Source organism: Lampetra fluviatilis, chromosome 14, assembly GCF_964198595.1.
Source record: "Lampetra fluviatilis chromosome 14, kcLamFluv1.1, whole genome shotgun sequence".
NCBI classification, from domain to species: Eukaryota; Metazoa; Chordata; class Hyperoartia; order Petromyzontiformes; family Petromyzontidae; genus Lampetra; species Lampetra fluviatilis.
Genome location: NC_136288.1, coordinates 9889738 through 9912503, shown reverse-complemented (window position 1 = coordinate 9912503; position 22766 = coordinate 9889738). Strand labels below are relative to the sequence as shown.

Genomic DNA, 22766 nt, shown 5'->3' with positions numbered 1-22766 from the left:
TGTGTGCGCGTGTGTGTGTGCAGTTAGCACACTGCACTATGAATCCAACGGCCCGAGTTCGATTCCCGCTCATGGCTAACACCATTGCCGATTATCTGAATCGGTCCTGCGCCTCCCCGAGGTCTACTCAACCTCAAATGAGTACCTGGTGTGGTGTATAAACATTACAACTGGGGAGACAAAGGTGGCTGGGCATGGTATTGGCCACCCAACCCCACGTGTGCCGTGCTGGCCTTCATAGGTGCTTTCGAACAGCACTTGCCCCAACAGTCTGTTAAGCCTAAATGGGGGATCTTTGCCTGAGCGTGTGTGTGTGCGTGTGTATTGCCGGCACGCAGGCTCCTTCGCGTACACGTTCTCGCGCGAGGGCCGCTACTTCTACACGAGCGGCGCCGTGAACTCCAAGCAGCTGGAGCTGCGCGGGGCGGTGAGCGTGCGGCGGGCGCCTGCCCGCACCGGGGCGCTGGTCCTCTCGCTGGCCGGGATCCCCGCCCAGAACCGGCCAGGTCAGCGCCCGCTCGGCCCCGCGTGGCCCGGCTCGTCGTCGCGCGCGTTTGGGGGGGGGGGGCCACGTTCTCTCGCTCGCAGTTTGGCTCCGGCTCAGCTCGTGGAGATCCGGAGTGTGGCTGGGACAGTGGCTCAGAGCCGGGGGGGGGGGGGGGGTGGAGGGTGAAGTTAACTGTGGCTGTGGGCTGGCTCACTTGAGCCAGGACTAAGTCGTGACTAAGAAGACAGTCCTCAATGAATCCGGTCACCCCCTGCGTGGCCGGCGATGATGCAGGGACGTGACCGAGACAAGTCAGGCACGTGCCCCCTGCTGCATGACAGTAAAAAACTGTGTCACGGCATGAGGACTACACGCTGTCTTAGCTGTGTTGCACGACCTGTGCTGAGTTGGACCAATGGCGCCACTGGGGTTGTCTCACTGGTTGTACGGAATGGAGTTAAAACTCCAAACTTAAAACGAAACGTCGTGATGTTTTTTATTTATTTTACTTTTATTAATTTTAATTTTAGTTTTTTACCTACGTGATTTTACCGAAAAAACCTAAGAATATGAATCCTTGCAGTCACGAAAGCTTCAAATCTAGAATCCACGCTTGAGATTGCGGGATCATGGGATAGTGGGATTGCAGAGCTCCAGCCTGATGGTGGAGGTGAGGAGACTTCGGCATGGCTGCGTGTTACAAATGATAGTTCAATGACACGCTTGTCATCTGCGAGCGTATTTATGTTCGGGTAGATGCGTCGGAATCACCGTGCTGCTGTGAAAAGCTGTCGGCTTGCTCGTCCTCGTGCATGCGTGCGGGCGTCCATTTTGTCCTCAGCATCGGCCTCCCGTGTGTCCCGGAGAGAGGCGCCGTCCCTCTGCGCCGTCAAGAGCAAGGCCGGCGGTGACTGCGGCACCAATTCCCTTGAGCCCGACCCGTCCCTCGCAGGGTTCTCCTTCAGCTACGACGAGTGCTTTTCCCCGACCGTCACCGACATCTCACCCCAGTCGGGGACCATCGACACGCAGCTCCGCATCATGGGCACCGGATTTGCAGCCATGCCCTGCGCCAATGAGGTAATCCGCTCCCACACATCGACAAGCGTCGACGATAAAGTCGAGGCAAAGCGTATCCGTATCGTGAGCGTGCTCCCTAATCACGTTCTTCTGGTGGACATAAGCCGGCGCTGGAAAATACTCGTTCCCATGGCAGAGGGGCCAGTCTCTCCATTTCATAACCAATTTTGACTAATCCTTAAGTGGTACAAATTTTTAGCCAGCCCTGGAGGGATGATTCACTGAATTGACTCCAGTGCGGCAATTTCTAAGCACATGAGCGTGAGCCGCCGGCGTTACTTTCTGCCACACAGGTCACGGTGGGCGGGTTCCCGTGCGAGGTGGACAAGAGCTCCGACAATGAAATCCTGTGTCGAGTGAACCCTCGCGACACCATGGAGGTGGGGACCGCCCTGCCGCTCTCCCTCGTTGTAAACAACCTGGGCAGCGCCGTCGTCAAGACGCGCACCGAGATGGGCCGCCGCTTCGCGCTGCTGCCCCTGCTGCTCTCCGTGAGTCCCGGCGCCGGCTCGCTGGCGGGCCACACGCGCCTCACCCTCGAGGGCTCCGGCTTCGGCGCGACGCCGGGCGACGTACGGGTGCTGGTGGGTGGCCGGCCCTGCGCGGTGGTGTCCGTCAACTACACCCGCGTGGAGTGCGACACGGCACCCTCGTTCGTCGAGCTCGCGGTCGAGGTCGGCCTGACGGTGCGCAGGTGGCCAGCCACCTGCAGAGGAAGATGCAACTTCAGCTACTCGGCCGAGGCTACCCCCACGCTGAGCGCCGTGTCTCCCGTGGAGGTGACGGCTGCGCGCACGCTCCTGACTCTCGATGGAAGTCGCTTCGGCGCCGACCCGAGCGCCATCCGCGTCTTTATCGGCGGCGGCGGCGACTGCGTTCCCGTGAACGTCACGGACACGCAGATCGTGTGCCAGGCGGGCTCCGTGCGGGCCGGCTCCCACCCCGTGGACGTGCAGGTGTGGGGCCGCGGCAGGGCCCGGAGCGCAGTGACAGTCGCCAGCTTGCCTGCGGCCGCCCTGTCTCCCGCGTCGGGCAGCTTGAACGGGGGCACCGCGCTGAACCTCGCGGGGAACGGGTTCGCTCCGGGGAACACCACGGTGTCCATAGGCGGCGCCCCTTGTGAGATTCTGACGTCAACCCCCGAGCGCGTCACGTGCCGCACGCCAGCACGGGCGGCCGGCCTGGCCAGCGTGGTGGTGCGGGCTGCGGGAGTTGCCTTCCCCGTGCTGAAGTTCAACTACTCGGCTGCCAACACGCCTGTCATCACGTCCATCGCCCCAGACACCGGTGTGTTCGTCACGCTGGCCCGTCGTTGTCAGAGTTGTTTCCTGCTCAAATGAGCATCGAGGCGTTGATGCCCATCTCCCATTTACAGCCCTGAGCCTTTGGTGGAAATTACACATTCCTATGACAGGGGTGAATCTGTCCTAAGGATACTGTTAAGCAGTCGTGAGATGCTAATTATTCTCATGAGGCGGTGAATAATTGTTTGTAAGCACTCAGTAGTTGTTCTTAAGCAGAGTCATCAAGTCTGATTGCAATGTGCTCTTTCGAGAGAGAACGCAGGAGTTTACAACCAACAGTGATAGGGACCATTTGGTTTTAATAAAGGAAGCACAGATTCCACCGTACTTCCTTTATATGTTGTGAAGTATGGTCGAGTAACTCCCAGGGCCCACACGGTATGGGGAGGCCCTCGTCCAGCAATGGATTGACAAACGGCCTGTACCTGTACCAGCACCCACTTGTTTACTATGATAATTCAACGTAATCATGCCGACCTTGCAGCAGCAGTAGTCGGTGTAGAAGATTAATGCTCTTTGCCACTCCCGGACAGTTACAGGCTTTTGGCCTTGTACACCGTGCGACGGACTTGATGACAAGGGGCTGCTAGGTTATTCAGCCACCTTAACTCAACGGTGACCGATCAGGCACGGCGTTGGCTCCCTCCAATCGCCGATGTTGGCAATGCTGGCGTGGATCTGGCTCGGAGCTTGACTGCATTTTTAAATCCTTTATATTAAGTTCGCTTGCTTGCTTGCGCGCTTACGACCATGCAAATCTTTCGGTCGTTTTTTAACCCACTTCCCGTGATCCAATCGAGCTGACATTTTGCACACAGACTCGTTGTGCGTGACAATTTATTTTCGTGACATTTTTTTTCCATAACTTTACACTTTTTAGGAATTTTGTTTTTATATTTAATTACCAATTGCTTAATGGTGGCAGGCAATCATCTGACCCATAGGTGGCAGCCATCTCAAGCTAGAAGACGAGAGGACTCTAGCCGCCACGCATATAAAGGATTTAAATTGAAAAACTTTGTTTTTACGGTTAATTTTTTCTCAACAAGGAACGGCCGGCACGCTGGTGACCATCGCCGGCGCTGGGTTCGGCTCGGACGCGGGGACCGTAACCGTGCTAATCGGCAGCGCGGCCTGCGCGGTGGAGACCGCCGCCCCGTCCCGGGTGACGTGCCGAGCGGGCGAGCACCCCGGCGGGACCTACGGCGTCTCCCTGCAGCGCTCGCCCAACGGCGCGGCGAGCAGCAGCGCCACCTTCCACTATCGGCAAATCCTGACGGATGTGTCGCCAAGAGAAGGTACGCCAGTCCGCCAAGAGGCACACCCCCCCGCACGCCGCGCGTGTTTTTTGCGCGGCCAAATATGCGGGGGCCCGCGTTGTTATTTCGTTGCTGTAGAAATATTAATAATGACGGCAATGACACGAATTCTGATTTGTTACAGAATGGTCTCCTGTCACCTTTATGACTTTTGCTTTGCTGAAATGATTTGTCTCGTCTCTGTCACGTCTCACCCGAGCTACCGTAACCCTCTCCTCTGAACAAGTCCCAAGTGTCTCTCTGCTCAAGTTACACGGGGATTTGCCACCTATAATCCAGTGGTGACATTTACAAATGTCTATGGGAGAGACCAGTATTTCCATATCTCGGAACAATTGTTGACTTCAAACAAAGTGGTACCTAATTTATCAGTACTGGAGTGATGATGGGTTGGTCAACTTCCACCCAGGAGCTTGACTCGCAATACTCCAATTGTCAGGTGCAAACACCATTCAGCTGTAGTCGAAGTTTTTTGGGTGAGATCGCGTAAATATAAATGTGTCGTTAAACCCGCCACCACTCACCACAGCTGATTAGTAAGGTTTATCACGTCAACAAAACGTGCCAATTAGTTAAATTGTAGAATGTGATATTTTTTTTCGTAGATGATCAGTGCTGGGTGATTATCCCACTTTGGGATGTTCAAGATGAGCCTCAACTAAAGTAGCTGACTCAGCTAAGTGAAATGCTGGTTGCACGGATACGATGAGAGTTCATGTGAAGCTGTCACACTATTATTTAACTATTAAACCAGATAAGGCTCACTGAGCTATAAAGCTTTTTTTCAGAAGCGACCTGGCCACAAATTATAGCCCAACGAAGTACCTTATCGTGTGCAAATTTACAGCAGCAACCAAATACTCTAAACGCGTGACGTTGATTCTAAATGCGGAGTGAAAAACCGGAGGACCCGCAGAAAAACCCACGTGACTATGGGGAGAACATGCTAACTTCAAACTTACAGCAGCAGGCGTTAGGGTCGGCATCGAACCCACGACCTCCTGTATACCAGGCAAGGTAATTAACATCTCACCGCCATGGCGAGAAATACATGAGACGCAGCTATTGTCTGCTGATGATATTGGGGGGAGGGATGGAACTGCCTCCCATGGGCCAGGTCGGTTTTTCATTTGACGTCTGCGTGAGGCTGAGTGGTGTCTCGGTGTGCTCCCGTGTTCTCCCACCGCAACCCACTCAACCGTGCTAGGCAGCTTCGGGGGACAGCAGAACATGAGTGTGAGTGGCTCGGGCTACGACGCGGCGACGTCGCGCGTGCTGGTGTGCGGCCGGGAGTGCCCGGTGCAGCGCGAAGTCAGCACCAGCAGCAGCCTCTCGTGTCTCGTCCCGCCCAACGACGGTAGCGGGCGCCGGAGAGGGCCGGATGGCGACGGTCACCTGCGCACGCAGTGACCAGAATCCACCCACCACTCCCACCACCGCCACCACCGCCACCACCACCACCACGCAGAGTGCATCCACCACCACACACGCAGTGACCAGAACCTGTATGCACCACCACCACCACCACCGCCACTGCCACCACCACCGCCACTGCCACCACCACCGCCACCACCACCGCCACCACCACCACGCAGAGTGCACCCACCACCGCACACAGCTGGAACCGCGGAGGTGTCTCGTGTTCACTCGAGCGACGGAATAGCCCCTTGCGCTAAATGCAGCTGGCATGTTATATTCAGGTGTTATTGGCCAATTCATCAGTGTTTCCATGTGAGAAGAAACTGGAGCTCCTGGAGAAAGCACGCGCGTGCGAGGGGAAAACAAACAATTCCATGCAAACGGAACAGGTGGAGGCCACATTTTTTGCTGCGCCATATTCCCCTGCCTGGGGAGTCAGTGTATGGCTCCTTGATGACCACCAACCGTCACTGCCTCCACAGTGCTGGATCACAGCATGCGTAGCCACCACTGCCCAGCTAAATAAAATAAAATAAATGGAGTCCCTCTCATGTGGCTGGCTGGTGCATCTCAGTCAGTCCACCCATGGTACTCGGGTCTATTTCGTGATCTCCTGCCAGCGGGCCTTGGACACTTCACGCGATCTCAAAGTTGCACCTAGCATGGCAAAAGCACCGTCGTGACGTCACCGCAACTTGGTGGCGAACAGCGGTTGTCGTTGTTGTTGGCCAGGCACAGGCGCAGAGGAGTCATGCACCGTACGCGTGGAGACCGGAGCCGATGGAGTCGAGCTGCCGGGTGCCTTCAGCTACCGGCGCCGATTAACCCCCGTGATATCGGGGGTGAGCCCGGGACGGGGTGGCACTGCAGGCGGCACGAGGCTCACCATTGCGGGCGCCCGCTTCAGGTAGCCCCCTGCTGCCACTGCTCGCACCCCTCGGACGCCGTTTGCTGCTGCCTGGGGAGCTGCTGGGCGACGACAGAGACAGATATCTGTTACTGATGTATGTAGCGCCTTAGTCCAAGTCGCTTTACAATGATTATGCAATTGTACATTAGATTATGGTCGGTTGAAATAAAGAGTGGGGTTAATTACAGTGGTGGTGTGGTTATGGTGGTAGTTAGGAGGATAAGTAGGAGTGGTTAAGAAGGGGTTGGGGTAAGGGCAGTGATAGGAGTTGGGGTAGTGATAGGGGTAGGGAAAGGGGTAGTGATAGGGGTTTGGATAGGGATAGTGATAGGTGTAGGGGTAGTGATAGGGGTAGTGATAGGAGTTGGCGTAGGGAAAGGGGGGTAGTGATAAGAGTTGGGGTAGTGATAGGGGTAGGGAAAGGGGTGAGGGGTAAGGGTAGTGATAGGGGTTGGGGTAGGGGTAAGGGTAGTGATAGGTGTAGGGGTAGTGACAAGGGTTGGGGTAGGCCTGGTCATACCTCGGGTGCGGAGACAGGGAGTAGCAATAGCATGATGGGCAAGTGAGAGGAGACGGAGGTTGTTTTATGGGAAGAACGGAATGTGATTAGAGTGAAGATGATTGCTTTATGTGGGAGTTTGCTGCCGTGAAGGGGAGCAAGGAGGGGAGAGGGCCGAGAGCATGACGGGACGAGGGAGGCACGGGGAGGGACAGTAGCGACTGGGAGAGTAGAGGATGGGATGGGACCTGCGATGATACGAGAGAAGCAAGATATGGAGGGGCAAGACCATGGAGGGATTTATAGATTAGAATGAGATGTTTAAACAGACAGCGAAAGTAGACAGGGAGCCAGTGGAGTTGGGAATGAAAAGCTTAGTCCCTTCAAAAACACACACCGACAGAATGTGGCACGTGACCGCAGTACATCACAATGTAGTAATAACAAGTATCATTAAATTTTACGTCTTTTCGAATGTGCCTGCTACTCAAAAGCTACTATCTAGATTTGAAGCTTTCGTGACTGCAGGAACCCATACTTGCTGGTTCTTTCGGTAAAGTCACGTAGGTAGAAAATACAATAAAAATAAATCACGACGTTCCGATTGCAACACAAGCAATCATCATCAGGTGGGAAAACCACAGCAAGACTATTGATATGCCTATTTAGTAACTGCTCATGATCAACTATTTTTATAACATAATCCTCGTCAGGTGCCCACACCCCCCGCCCCATGGTGTGAAGTGAAGTCTCCGAGCACTCTCCACTGTCTCTGTAGCCTCTCTCTCTCTCTGTACTACAAAGCAGAAGGCCGTTGCTCAACAAATCACCGATTTTAAATGGTTCCTTCGAATCCTGCAGAGTTATCGCCGAATGTGCCGTGTGGTGTTTTTTAAAATAATAATAATTGAATGCAGGCCTTTATCAATCCACTGCTGGATGATAGCTCCCCTCCCCTCTCCTGCACCACACCAATTCAATCATAGAGGTCGTTTGACCATATTTCACCGTGCTGGTGAGGGGTGGGTTAGTGAGGGGGGTACGCAGGAGGACCGCTTCAGATATCGCTCGCCACTGATATTCGTCGGGGCTGGGAATTCACGTCGCTGTGTTCTCATTGCAGCGCGTTAAACCTCTGCACTGCTAACAATGAAAACTGTTTATAACGCGCGTATATAACGAATCTAACACATTGTTCCGTTGAGAACTCAGAGGCCTCGTGTATCGTCACCGTCCATGATCAAATTTCGATTTAAAGCTTTCGTGACTGCAGGGATTCATCTTCTTGGTTCTTTCGGTAAAGTCACATAGAATGGAAATAATAAAATAATTCTCACGACGTTTCGGCCACAACGCAAGCAGCCGTCCTCAGGTGAAGACAGACCTGTTCTTCAAGACAGACCTGTTCTTCACCTGAGGACGGCTGCTTGCGTTATCGCCGAAACGTCGTGAGAATTATTTTATGTTTTTTTTTCCATTCTACGTCCATGATCAATTCACTGAGAGAGATGAAGGCCTCCCCAAGCGTCCGGCACATCTGCTGTCCCCGACGGTCTGTGCAGGCAATATGGGCGACGTTTGTCTTTGTGTCACACAGTGCGGTCGGAGAGATCGGTGTGAGTGTCGGTGGCACCGCGTGCATCGTGCAGTCCGTCTCCGACTCGGAGGTCGTGTGCACGACGGAGGCACACTCGCCCTCCCAGCTGGCGACCGTGCGCGTGCACAGCACCTTCGGAGATGCCCTGCCCGTGAGTATTGCGAATGTTGATTTGAAGCTATTCGTGACTGCAAGAATCCATACTCTTTGGTTCTTTCGGTAAAGCCATGTTAACGAGTCAGAGTGCGCTCGATACAGAAAGTTTTGTATGTTTCATTGTGGATAATGTGCTGCTTTAGCGCTTGGTATTTGTCTGTTAGGCTACAACAGCGGTCGGGAACCTATGGCTCGCGAGCCATATATGGCTCTTCCAGTGACGGCATATGGCTCCCAGACAATTTTGAGTTGGGAAAAAAAAAAATCAGTTTGGAACTGATTTTAAAATACTTGTGATATTGCTTAATAATACTGTGTCATTTTAAAGTAAACATAAATTAGTTTTGAAGATAAATTTCACGGGTCACGCCTGCACGAAGCTCAACCTCACCACGTATGAACCAGACTACAAGGCCATCAGCAAAACCTCGCAGCACCAGAAGTCGCATTAAAAGTAAGACATATTTAATTTATTCGACGTTAAAAATACTATATGGCTCTCAATGAAATATATTTAGAAATATTTGGCTTTTATGGCTCTCCCAGGCAAAAAGGTTCCCGACCCCTGGGCTACAAGAACCAAAGCGTATGGAGTACCGTGAATGTTCGAGATAACAATGGCGGCGGCGTTGCGTCACGTGGCGTCGTTCACACGCGTTTGAATCTCAAAACGGCAAATGCCGTGAGCCACATTCGGTGAACACAACGCGAACATCATCAAGGGTATGGAGGTGAACATCATGTTAATGAGTCAGGGTGCGCTCGATACAGAAAGTTGTGTATGTTTGATTGTGGATAATGTGCTGCTTTAGCGCGTTGGTGTTTGTCTATTAGGCTACAATATACCCACCCCTCCTGGACATCTGTGAAAAAGAGCTTTGTAGGTCATCGGATTCCTCCAGTATGAATAAATATTCTGATTCTTATATACCACATTGTCGGTTGTAACCCATACCGTTTTGAGATAAGCACCGCTTCTTAGTATGTGTGTGTATTGCGTTACACCGTTTTTCCTGCCCTGTACTTGTGAACCCTACTGAAAAAAATGTTTCCGTCTTCACGTTATTTTGTTGAAATGTTACTTTTTCTATCCCGGGTCTCTTTTTAGAAAAATAAAATTGTAGTTGAAATGGGCTCATTAAGAAATTTCACGAGTGAATAAACGCTGGTGTGGGGTGAAATCTACCAGATTATAACATCATCCCGTTCAGTCTTGAATGAAAAACGGCGCAGGGTTGTGAGTGTCGGGTGGTGTGCAGTATTTACAACATTCAGAGTCTTTACACTCACAGGTGTCTTCGCTATTCCCAATGCGCAGCCTGTACGTATTTCAAAGGAACCGTTTAGAGCATCTGCAGTAAACAAATATATCAATGTGCTCTCGTGCCTAGCTGGCACTACAACCTTCAGAGTGGCGGCTAGGGTCACCACCTGATCAGGTTCGATCCAGGCAGGAATTGGCATCTGAATGTATTGGTGGGGGAATATGAATGTCACTTTCAAATTTAAATCTTAGACTCTTTTATGAGGACCGGTGTGTTATACTGCACCGGTGGACCGCCAATACGTCCACCTGTTGTTCGGTTGGCAGGATTTGATTGGTGACGAGAGATCCGGTACCGGTATTGCCGCGTTGAACTTTGCGACGATAGACTGCAACGCAGCATTGTTGAACAGACCTAGGCCGACTCAGCAAAACGCGTCCCGGTCGGTTCTCGCCCCGACCACGTCCGCGTGCCGTGCGCAGGAGGGCCCGGCGGAGTTCCTCTACGTGGACGTTTGGTCGTCGCGGTTCACGTGGGGCGGCGACTCCCCGCCGGAGGAGGGCTCCTTCGCCGTCATCACGGCCAACCAGACGGTGCTGCTCGACCAGAGTACGCCCGTGCTCAAGATGCTGCTCATACAAGGTGCGTGAGCGGCATAAGGTCGCGCTCGTTACACACAATAGTGCTTGCCATAAATGAACCACAACAGCCTGCTGATCTCGTCAAAGGATGTCAACCATCACGCGAACTCCGGTCATCCTCGCAACAGCAGCTTTTGGCTAGCCATCAAACAAAGATGGTCACTTCATCGCGCGCTTTTAGATGCACTTCTGCGGCCATCTGGAATGACCTTCCTTCCGATATTAGGAAGCCACTGGAGCTATGCGCTTTTACATCATCTAGATTGAACACTTATTTCTTTAGAACTGCATTTTGTGTTAAGTTTGTTGTCCTTCCCCCCGCACCTCCGATTCGCATGGTTGTCTACGTATGGTGCGAAAGAAGTTCAACGTACGAGGTGTTCACGAGGGGGTGGCGGCGGCGGCGTCTGAGCCCATATTCTCTCCTGTACAGTGATGTGGCTTGTCGGTGATCTCCCACTCACTCTTAGTTTAATTAACGAGATTGACGTTTGACCATACCTCACCGAGCTGGTCAGTGAAGGTGGGGGGTGATGCCGAAGAAAAATGGATCTCGCTGGCGCTGCCTAATCGTGCCCACAATGCTTGTCTTTTGCGTGTCGTGGTTGCCTACCCAAGCACCTCAACCCTGCTTAGCTTCTGACATTTGACAAGATCGGGCGCATTCTCGGTGAATTGGTCACATGCATATGAGATATGAATTCCCACCACAGCAATGTGTATATATTATCCAGACCCCTGCCACAGGGAGATGGGATTTTCATCAAAGTTTTAAACCAAAAACTAAACTATACATTTTTTTTATTTTACCAGACAAAGCACAGAAGTGACATGGCCACAAATTATACCTCAACGAAGTGGCTTATCTTGTGGACATTTATAGCAGCCAAATACTTTAAACGTATGTTTCAAAATGTGGAGGGAAAAACCGGAGGACCCGGAGAGAAAATCCAATTGACCACATGGAAAAGATGCAAACTACAAATATAGAACAGGCGTCAGGGTCAGGATCGCACCCACGACCTCCTGTATACCAGGCGAGGGTTAACATCTACCACCACGGCGCCAGTGGAGATGAATACTTGCCCATTTTCAGTTGAGCATGGAGACAACGACTAAATGCCACCGTAGTATGCATTGTGCACGTATACCTTTGATGTGTGCAGTTTGTGTATCTATTACCACACCGATGCCCTGCCCATGACGCTGTACACCCACGCGTGTGGTTCTGATGGCAGGAGGGCGTCTCGTGTTTGAGGAGAAGGACCTGGAGCTGCAAGCTGAGAACATTCTCATCACAGATGGAGGGACCTTACAGGTACACAAAATGCACTCTCGTTTCTAGCTCCTTGCCAACAAGGAGGCAGTTCACCAGCACTGGTTGAAACAAGCTTGACTCTGCTGATGAGACACTGAATTTCTAAACCGTTTCAAGAGTTTGGTTGCATTTTACTTTTCTCAGTCGGTGTCAGCCGTTGAGGTCGCGAAGGGTTTCTTTTGTCGTTCCTGTTGCTGCTCATAGCCTCCTGTACCGTTCCCGTTCCGCTATAATGTGCACTGATGTCCACTGTACTGAGGGCGGTATTTGCACGTAACATAAAGATGGATTGATTGTGCAATGAATGCACTCCCACAAACGCAATATGACTTATGGGATGTGTAAAAAGTTTATTTTTTATGAGGAACGACAACTATGTGAAGGAGTCATATTTACGGATTATTTATTTTAAGGTTTATTTTCCTCAAATGTATCACATCGGTTTTGCTTTTCACATACAAGGGACTGTCATTCATAAGTTAGAGTAATGAGTTCTCAGAGGCTCAGATCACCAACAATTTCACAGACTAAATTGCTAACTAAATTTTTAATTACACACCATGATACGGTATATTTTAGAAACATAGTGAAGCAGAGCATTGCAGTGCTCGGTCAGACAGAAAAGACGGACGGACAGAATCTTGATTTAGAGTGGAGGAATCAGATGAATTACGAAGCTCGCGAGCGTGCCGGTTGGTGAAGCCAGCCCTGTGTTGTTTTATCATTGGATCTCCTTTGCCAGTACCAAAATATAATAATAGGGTTTTTCCCCTTTTGGCGTTCTCTGGTCGAGCACCAATTGGGTCGAGGCTCAAAAGAAAGCCGTCCCTTGGTGTGGACCAATCAGTTTCAAGGACAATGCAAATATTATCATCGTGTGTGTTTTTGTTTGCATTTGACTGCAGGTATTGTGGTTAATGCAGACATGAATCCTCGTAGAAAAAGGTCTCAGTTTTGTTTCCAGAAAAAAGGGGAAAAACCCTATTATTATAGCCCTGTGTTGGTTTCTCCGCTCTTCCAGGTGGGCACCGAGGAGGCCCCGTTCCAGCACAAGGCCATCATCACCCTGCACGGACACATCCGCTCGCCCGAGCTGCCCATGTACGGGGCGAAAACCCTCGGGGTGCGCCACGGCACCCTTGACCTGCACGGTGGGCGCACGCACAGCCGCGTTGATCCCTCGGAGCCCGACTCGCGTAGGCCGGCCCTCGTAAAAGGCACTCGCTAATGACGCTTGCCACGACAGCTCGTAAACTAAACTAGTTTTTTTATTTTACCAGGTAAGGCCCACGGAGCGGTTTTGTAGCAGTTCGCGCGCTATGCTACGAATCCGGCGACCCGAGTTCGATTCCTGCTTGCAGCCGACACCAGTGACGATTATCTGAACTCGTCCTGGGCCTTCCTTAGGTGAACTCAGCCTCAAATGAGTACCTGATGTTGGGTGTAAACATCCCCTCTGGGGAGACAGAGGCGGTCAGGCGTGGTGTTGGCCACCCACTCCCTCATGTACCGTGCCGGCCCTCGCAGGTGCTCGCTAACAGCACTCGCCCCAACAGTCTGTTAAGGCTATACAGGGGATCTTTGTCTTTGTTGGGGAGTGCAGGTCGTCCTGTGCCGGTGCCGTGGACGCGCCTGGCCCAGACGGCGGAGGCAGGGAGCACGACGCTGCGTCTGCAGGTGGCGGTCACGTGGGCGCCCGGAGACTCCATCGTCATAGCAACGACCGGCGGCAGGTGACTACTCCAGAGGCTTTCTCCTACACAGGGGAATTCTGATGCAAGACTAATAATGGAGAGTGTATCCCATATTTCGTGTGAAAGAGAAGTGTCGTACTTACCTTTGTGTTTGCTTTTTGACAGCGCCACCACTGGCTCAGACTGTGATAGGAGAAGATTGTGTAAAGGGGAAATATTTAGAGCCAAGCTGGTTTGGGGAACCGAATTAAGCCACAACGTTGGCTTTTACATTTCAATGTATAATACAATTCAATGTGAAAAAGGTGTCTGGATGTGGTTTTACCATGAAGTTTGAGTCAAATAGCAGTGGTAATGTGAAGTGAAATTCCTTTTTGCAAATGATCTATGGATTTGTTGTAAATGGTGTCTCTTGACTGAAAATGTCAGTATATTAACGTTGATCCTCCTGCCCAATATATGGATGTCTGTAAAACCAACATGTGCCCCGTAAGTGATTTAAAATCTACATTTTCATCTCTTCCATTAACGCCACACGACAAAATATTGTTGCCAATATTATCACCGTCATCATCAGCCGTGATCAATCCACTGCTGGAGGAAGGCCTCCGCAGGCCGTCGCCAGCTTACACGGTCTCGCGATGTAGCGATGAACCCGGCACGAGCACGCGAGCCGATGTCATCGCTCCATCTCTCCGCTGCAGTGGATGCGCGTTCCCCTTCGCTCGGCTGCCACTCTGGCATGACTCTCGACCACTAGGCCTTGACCCCACCAGCAACGTGTCCTGCCCAGGCCCCGCGTACTTTTCTTCACAGGAAAAAAGTTTGGCAATTCTTGATGCCGGTTCTGGCTGCCTTGTGTGTACCGTAGGTTTGAACTTCCTTTGCATCGTATGTAGGTAGCCAACCGTGCACATCGAAGGTGCAGGGGAAGGACAACAAACATAACACACACAAAGCAGTTAAAAAGAAATGGGTTTGCAATTTAGTTTTAACAGTGCATATCTCCAGTGGCTTCCTAACATCGGAAAGAAGAGCTTTAGAGACGGCCGTGGAAGCGAGACAGTGATGTATCTGAAAGCATGCTGCAGCGATGCAGCCTTCCAGCTTGTCTGTCATTTTCCGCGCCTCCGTTCGATAACTTGCACGCGTTGCAAATTGTAAAGTGTCGTGGGATGCTGTTTGCATGAGTTTCTCCATGTTCGACGCGGTGTGAGAATGACACTTCTAAGCAGGAACTCCTTTCCATCTGGTCTAAACAAAGCTTTAGAACATTCGTGGCACTCGCCTTGTGTATTTGCCACAGGAGATGGCCATGAGAGACACCATGAATGAGCTCATGCAAATGAACCATGTCAAATCGTATCTCCGCTTGCCATCCCCTCTGTGCTCTCATTTGCCAACTCCAGGAGGCTGCTCAGCACGCGATGACAGCGATGTCTCGCGTAAATAAATGTAAACGATGTGGTTTGAAAACGGTCATTATAACACAATGGTCGCAACAGAAATAATTCCAGGCATGGGGATATAAATTCAGTAGAAGCACATGCAGAGAGTACAATACTGGAATCACTCAGCCACTCAACTGCATGTACATTAAATTCCAACCACAGCTGAGTTTGAAGAACAGTTAATGATGAGGCTCTGACGAACACTTATGTAAATGTGTTTGGGTTAGACTGTGTCAGTTTTCATGTTTTCCAGCCGCTTAAAGCCGATTTGGTGAATTTAGTCACTTTCCTTCCCTTCTTACACAAATTACATTACATTTCTTGCATGTTTAAATTGTTAAAACGCAGTTCACCTTCTTAGCCTTATTCACAATTGCATGGATTGAGGATTGTCATATAGATTCGGTGAATGTAAATGTTTTTCGAATATTCTTTGTGTTTAAAATGTCTCTATGTAACCCGTAGTCGGCCTTGCAAAAGAGGCAATGATGCCATGCGTCCCAATGAGTTCATCTCCTGGTTAAACGAAGGATACTGAGTCCCGTAGTTAAACGGCTATACGCAGATAGCCGAGCGGAGCACACCGACTGTTGAACTGCGGCGGTCTCCTCAGGCACAGCCAGCGGGAGAACGAGCAGCGCACCATCGCGGCGGTGTCAGCCGACGGGCGGACCGTGACCCTGCGCGAGCCACTCGCGTTCCGGCACCTGGGGGTGTCGGTGGGGCTGCCGGACGGGAGGAAGCTGCAGGCCCGGGCCGAGGTGGGCCTGTTGACCCGCAACGTCGTGGTTCGTGGCTCCGAGCAGGTGGCCTGGAGTGAGCACATTCAGGCCTGCCCGGAAGGCTTCAACACCGGTACGTGAGGTGTTCATTTCTGGGCCGGCCGCCACTTGAACGGTGAACCGTGAATGGATCAGTGGCAACGGCCGATGTGAGAGAAGCACTGGAATAGCAGCTGGTGGTGCAAAGGCTCTACAGTTTAACATTTTTATTTATTAAAGTACTTCACTTGGAAAGCCCCTTGAGATGGAACCTGTTGTTCTCAAGAGTGTCGATGCGAATTTCTATAAGGCTACCCATAGACCAAGGAGAGATAACCTTTCCAAAACACTGCTGGGGGAGAGGCCGAGTTTATGTGGACTGCCTCGCCACATAATATCAATACAGCTCCATGGAACTCGGGGTTGGAATGATTCCACGCTGTGCCCTCCTTGTGAGGGGGCCACGCTCATTGTGACTAGTATCAGACATTTCCTTCCTCAGTGTGTAAGCAGAGGGCTCATGGGGAAGAAAATTATTCCCCAACATCCTGTCCCATCACTTTCTATTTTTGTCACTGTTTTCAGCGTCTTTATTTTTCAAAGAAAGGAAGTAGGTGTGGTTCAAACTTGATTTGAAGCTTTCATGACTGCAGGAATTACTCTTTGGTTCTTTTGGTAAAGTCACGTAGAGAGAAAATAAATTAAATCACGTGTGGTTGTTTGAATAATTTAAATACAAAAATTACGGAGCGCATTCATGTAAAGTGTGCAATAATAAACTAATGTTACGGACAATTTCTTTATTTATAAGATAAACAGAGTACCATATTTTATTTCGTCTACAAAGAAAACATACTTTTGTAAGTCGTATCTGTCAACCCCTTATTAGTGTGTTGCACATGTTGCACACTCGGAATGAAGGACGTGGGCAGGTGCTCCAAATCGAGGGCAAGCACATTTATTTATTGTGGTTAACAGCAATCTTGTGAAGAACAGCACCTGCACGTGTTACAACAGCATTTCTTCCGAGTCGCCATTAACCATGTGGCTGGTTTACACGTGCGGTTATTCATGAACCCTGCCAGCCACCTACAGGCCCGACTCAGTCATCACATGCTGCTGTACACACATGCATTGATGCACTGCACAGCACATCAGGACTTTCACAGAACCACACTTTACTCCCTTGCTGCACAAGGATATAATTAAGAGAGTGATCCATTCCTAATCTGCCACAAGTGCCTACCTTATTTCAGACCAATTCAGACCTTATTGGTCACCCCGTGCCCTTATAAATCTCAACGTTCATCCTACAACGTCCCATCACAAGGCAGAATACAAACAAATAGACAAAAACAATGTTTCCCTATTGAAACGGTTGTACGCCGAAAACTCATGTTCTCTGTTCAAGAATAAGGGTGAACTGTATGGGTTTGCCACTAAGGATGGCCACCTCGAGTTTGTGTGAGGAGGGTCCCACACAGCCAAATCGGGAGTCGTGCGATCCAGAGAGCCTCATCACGGGTTCATAATCGATGCAAGCGACAGATGTGGGAGAGGCTGAACGTCCCAACTCACAACATTTCCTGCTTTCCTCGCAGTGAACACGAGTCAACCTTTTCCGATGCATTGTCTTCCAAGGGAAATATTTGCTCTGGTTAGTGTTCATCTTCATGCTTTTCTAATTTCATCAGAGACCAGACCAGAGGATACTCATCTCATTCAATCTATCATCTTTGAGCTTTTAATCACGTTTTGTGACATATATCCAGTCAATGATTTATAGGTATAGAGGTTGGTGGAAAGATATGTTAGTTTGGTAAAATAGCATTTTACATTTCTTTAGAACATGCCCAGCCTCTATATCACACAGCCGTTGGGAGCACTTTTTTAGACACTTTGCAACTGATTGTGCAAAACGTTTATGCATTTATCCCGTTTTTTACTTTTTAAAAGTTATTATCAGTGGGAATCACAACTCGTGCAGAGATGATCCAATTTGAACTAAACTGTATAGTATAAAGTTGCGTTGCCGTAGGGACTTGCCCTGTCAAAAACTGATAAAAATTGACCAAGGAGGTACTCTTAGGATGTTTTCGGTAAAGTCACGTAGGAAAAATAATAATGATAAAATAAAATAATAAAAAATAATATTAAATGAAAATAACTCAAATCACGACGTTTCGGAGGCAACACAAGTCTCCGTCTTCGGGTGGGACCGTCACAGCTTTAGCTTTTTTGTATGCCTGAGCTTTGGCTGTGACGGTCCCACCTGAAGACGGAGACTTGTGTTGCCTCCGAAACGTCGTGATTTAATTGAGTTTTTTTCATTTATTATTATTTTATTATTATTATTTTTTTACCTACGTGACTTTACCGAAAAAAACCTAAGAGTATGAATCCTTGCAGTCACAAAAGCTTCAAATTCTAGAATAAATTGACCAAGGCGATGCCCAAAACCTGGAGACGCAGATCATAGAACAAAGTGCTTTGACAATATGCAATGCATTTTGCTCCAACAGCTGCCCTGTACCACTATTTAAATATGGCAGTTGTATTTCGTAAATTGTATATAATCCATGCATACGCACTTAATAATTAACTTAACAATCGGTAACTAAATATTTACAATTACAATTTGTACAATATTAACAGCTTAGTAACGCTTCACAAATCACTACTGTACAGTTTACACTGGTTCTTTCGGTAAAGTCACGTAGAAGGGAAATAATAAAATAATAAAAATAAAACATAATAAAATAATTCTCACGACGTTTCGGCCATAATTCTCACGACGTTTCGGCCACAACGCAAGCAGTCGTCCTCAGGTGAAGATCAGGGCTGTCTTCCCGACAGACCTGTTCTTCACCTTCACCTTATTTCCCTTCTACGTGACTTTACCGAAAGAACCAAGAAGATGCAGTCACGAAAGCTTTAAGTCGAAGTTTACACTGGGTTACTCTTCATCACCATGAAGTAGAGGTTCACCGGATCTGGAAGGAAGGAGATCATTTCTGACCTGAATAACTTTGTCTACCTGTTAAAGAAATCAGGCATACAGACGTAAGTCTGTTCTCCGATAACGCCGCGTGCTTTCATGACGCGAATTGGATATAACGCGACGATGAATGTATTAGGGAACACATTTTTTATGACGCGAATTGGATATAACGCGATCGAGTGAACGGAACTACGACGCACGAGTAGGAATGAGCGGTTGTACTGCTGCCTCGGCGTAGTATCACACGAGACATTGGGATGCTGCTGGATGCTTCTAGATGCTACCCACGCGCCTCAGTCTTTGTCCAGCCTGCGTACGCATCTCACGCGTTATCGTGGACTGTGCATTACCCTACATTATGCATGATTTATTATAACGCGATTTTTCCATGACGCGGTGTTCTTCAGGAACGCTACTACCGCCGCGTTATAGGACAACAGGCTGTACGTGGCTGCTGTGTGTGCTCGCTTCACCCCGCGAAGTGGCGCACACACACACACACACGTGATCACGCCACTGGCAACGACGTTGCGGCAGATTATCCTCCACGCATCGGAACTTTCCGCGGCAGGACATCGTCAAAAAAGAATGAATCGCGCCCAAATTATTCCAACGTGTCGCCGCGGTTTTCCGAGAAAGGATGCGCTTGTGTTTGCCGCAGGGGAGTTTGCCACGCAGACCTGCTTCCAGGGCCGCTTCGGAGAGGAGATAGGAAGCGACCAGTTTGGAGGCTGCATTATGTTCCACGCCCCGCGGCCCGGCCAGGGATTGGCCCTTGGCCGTATTGAACACGTAGAGGTGAGAGGCCGGTTCACACCGCGTCCACAGTCCCCAGATGTTCAAGTGTTTTACACGTGCAGTGCGTAGGTTCCCTCCATGGGCAAAAACTGCACACCTTTGTTTAACATTGATACATTTATGGTTTTGAATATCTGAATTGTTTTATGTAAATGTTCGGCGTATATCGCTTAATATCTTAAATTCTTTCACTTTACTGATAGGAGTTTCTTTCTCTATTGAAAAATTCAAAATAATTGGATTTCCTCCACATATCGAAAGTGACCTAATTTACCTGAATAGGATCTTCCAATATAGTCTGAAAATTGTGTAAATACTATAAGCAATGTTAGCTCTTTAACATTGCTGCAATCATCAGTGCTTATCATTGACATTTGAATAGCAACGGGATTTAAAGGAGCAGTCTGGTGACGGTGGCTGCGGTTGGCGATTCTGTGACGCCCGGCAGATTTACCACGCGGGGCAGGCGTTCCGCCTCGGCCGCTACCCCATCCACTGGCATCTTATGGGCGACGTGGCGTTCCGCTCGTACGTGCGAGGCTGCGCCCTGCACCACACCTTCAACCGGGCGATCACCATCCACAACACGCACCAGCTGCTCGTGGAGCACAACGTGGCGTACAACGTGATGGGTGGCGCCTACTTCATCGAGGACGGCATCGAGCACGGGAACGTGCTGCAGCACAACCTCGCCGTGTTTGTGCGCCAGAGCACAAGCCTGCTGAACGATGACGTCACGCCGGCGGGCTACTGGGTCACCAACCCCAACAACACGGTGCGTCACAACGCGGCCGCCGGGGGCACCCACTTTGGCTTCTGGTACCGCATGCACGAGCACCCCGACGGGCCCTCCTTCGACCGCAACGTCTGCCAGAAGCGCATGCCGCTGGGGGAGTTCTTCAACAACACCGTTCACTCGCAGGGCTGGTTTGGCCTCTGGATCTTCGAGGCGTACTTCCCAATGCGCGGTGGGGGCTGCAGCTCGGCGGAGCCGGAGCCGGCGCACTTCGACTCGCTCACTGTGTGGAACTGTGAAAAGGGCGCAGAGTGGGTCAACGGCGGGGCGCTGCAGTTCCGCAATTTCCTCCTCGTCAACAACGAGAACGCCGGCGTTGAAAGTAAACGCGTGATTTCAGAATTCGTGGGCGGTTGGGGCGAGAACGCCGGTGCGCTTCTGAAGGATGTGGTGGTGGTCGGACATCTGGATGAGCTGGGCCTGGGCCCAAATCACTGCACGTCACGTGGGTTAATTCTGCCATTCAACGAAGGGCTGACAGTATCGGGGGCACAGTTTGTGAACTTTGACCGTCCAAGTTGTGCAGTCTTTGGAGTGACTTCCATCCAGGGAGTGTGCATCGATCGGTGTGGAGGCTGGAGTGTGCGGTTCGAGCGTGTGAACTTCATCAACAGTTCTTACAAGGCCAAATTCCGTTGGGAGCATGAGGCCATCCTTCACGATATGGATGGCTCACTTACAGGTGAGATGACAGCCAAGAGGACCTACTTCCAAGACCATTACATCATACTTGTATAACACACACAATCAGAGTTTAATTATACAATTTCAATCAAGTTAAAACAATTATCTGATAGCTGAATAAATTAACTTACAAACTCATAATTGAAAGGAAATGTAACGAACGTTACTGAAAACTCTGCATAAACTCATCCAAAAATTCGATGTGTTTTTTAAAGTGAGTGACAACCCATGTTGATATGAAAGGTACGCAAGATTTCTGGCGTTGAAGTGGGCAGGCACTATTCCACAACCAGCCCAGCACCCTAAATAGGTGTGCGAGAGCAGTGTCTGAGAATAAACTCATTACAAGTGGCAACTAGCACATGACTGTGATTACCAAAAGCGATAATATGGAATTGTTAGATTACTTCTAAAACGTTGAGTAGTCTTCAGCAATTAAATACTTTCAAAATAAACACCATTCCCAACGCTGTCCTGCGCAGCACCCATACTCTAACACACTCACTAATTTAAAAGTTTTATTTTTCAATGTGTGCAATAATGGAAACCCTCTCTGACTCAGATGATTTGAAGTCAACCTCTGGCCTTTGAGCGCATGTGGAGGACTCTAAGCATTTCATTGTAGGGCAGTGCATTTTTATACATCAATCTCACCCTCAACTCCAGTTTTATCTGACTCCGTACACCCTCATCGCACATTGGCTCTGCTCTTCTTGACTCACTCTTTATCTATCTCTACACCGTATTAGTCCCAAATATTTGTTCTCGCTCATGAACCCTCTATCAACGTTCTATGTCCGCCACTTCATCTGTGCTCACTTCAGCTTGGTGGCACACCTTTAATCCAGCACTGTGGAGGCAAGGGTTGGTGAATCACACAAATGTCGTGAAACTCCCTTTCCCGTGGCTGTCAAGGTGCCATATCCTGGCTTGCCAGAAGACGGCAGTCCAGCAGTGTGGAATAATCTCCATCTGTTCCATCGTGATGGGATGGGGTTTTGCCCCTCGCGTACATAGGGTTTCTCCTAAAGCTCCGGTTTCCTCTCACATGTACAAACACTCCTTAATTGGCTGAAAACATCTGAATCTATACGCATCTCTGTGTGTTACGGATATGTGCAGTGCTGTGATATGCATCGTGCATGGATGACGCTCGATAAAAAATAACAAATCCAAAAACCGGCTCTCTATACAATTACACTTTGGTTATTATATATATTCACACAGGACTAATTTTGAAGATTTACCTGTAAGTTAACAAAAACTACGTCTTGAATTAAAATTATTCTTGAATCGCGCACGCGTGTGCGTGTGCGTACGTGTTATATGCAACAGTAGTGCAGAGTCGATAGCGCGCTGCACTACGAACCCGGCGACCCGAGTTCGATTCCCGCTCACGGCCAACACCAGTGATGATTATCTGAACCAGTCATAGGCCTCCCCTAGGTCGACTCAGCCTCAAATGAGTACCTGGTGCAGGTGGGTAAACATCACCACTGGGGAGACAAAGACGGCCAGGCGTGGTGTTGGCCACCCACCCCCTCCATGTGCCATGGCGGCCTTCATAGGTGCTCGCTAACAGCACT

General features: G+C 49.9%; 1 protein-coding gene across 1 annotated transcript in view; it reads left to right on the top strand.

Moving 5' to 3' along the window:
* The window catches only part of LOC144935857 (fibrocystin-L-like), a 159296-nt gene that overhangs the window by 78575 nt on the left and 57955 nt on the right, over nucleotides 1–22766 (top strand). Inside the window, 14 exon segments of the mRNA XM_078862684.1 lie at nucleotides 339–506; nucleotides 1329–1567; nucleotides 1861–2854; nucleotides 3921–4169; nucleotides 5398–5547; nucleotides 6342–6516; nucleotides 8616–8766; nucleotides 10519–10678; nucleotides 11916–11995; nucleotides 13017–13146; nucleotides 13599–13728; nucleotides 15754–15995; nucleotides 19564–19700; nucleotides 20149–21178. Coding sequence (XP_078718810.1) covers nucleotides 339–506; nucleotides 1329–1567; nucleotides 1861–2854; nucleotides 3921–4169; nucleotides 5398–5547; nucleotides 6342–6516; nucleotides 8616–8766; nucleotides 10519–10678; nucleotides 11916–11995; nucleotides 13017–13146; nucleotides 13599–13728; nucleotides 15754–15995; nucleotides 19564–19700; nucleotides 20149–21178 — 4035 coding nt within the window.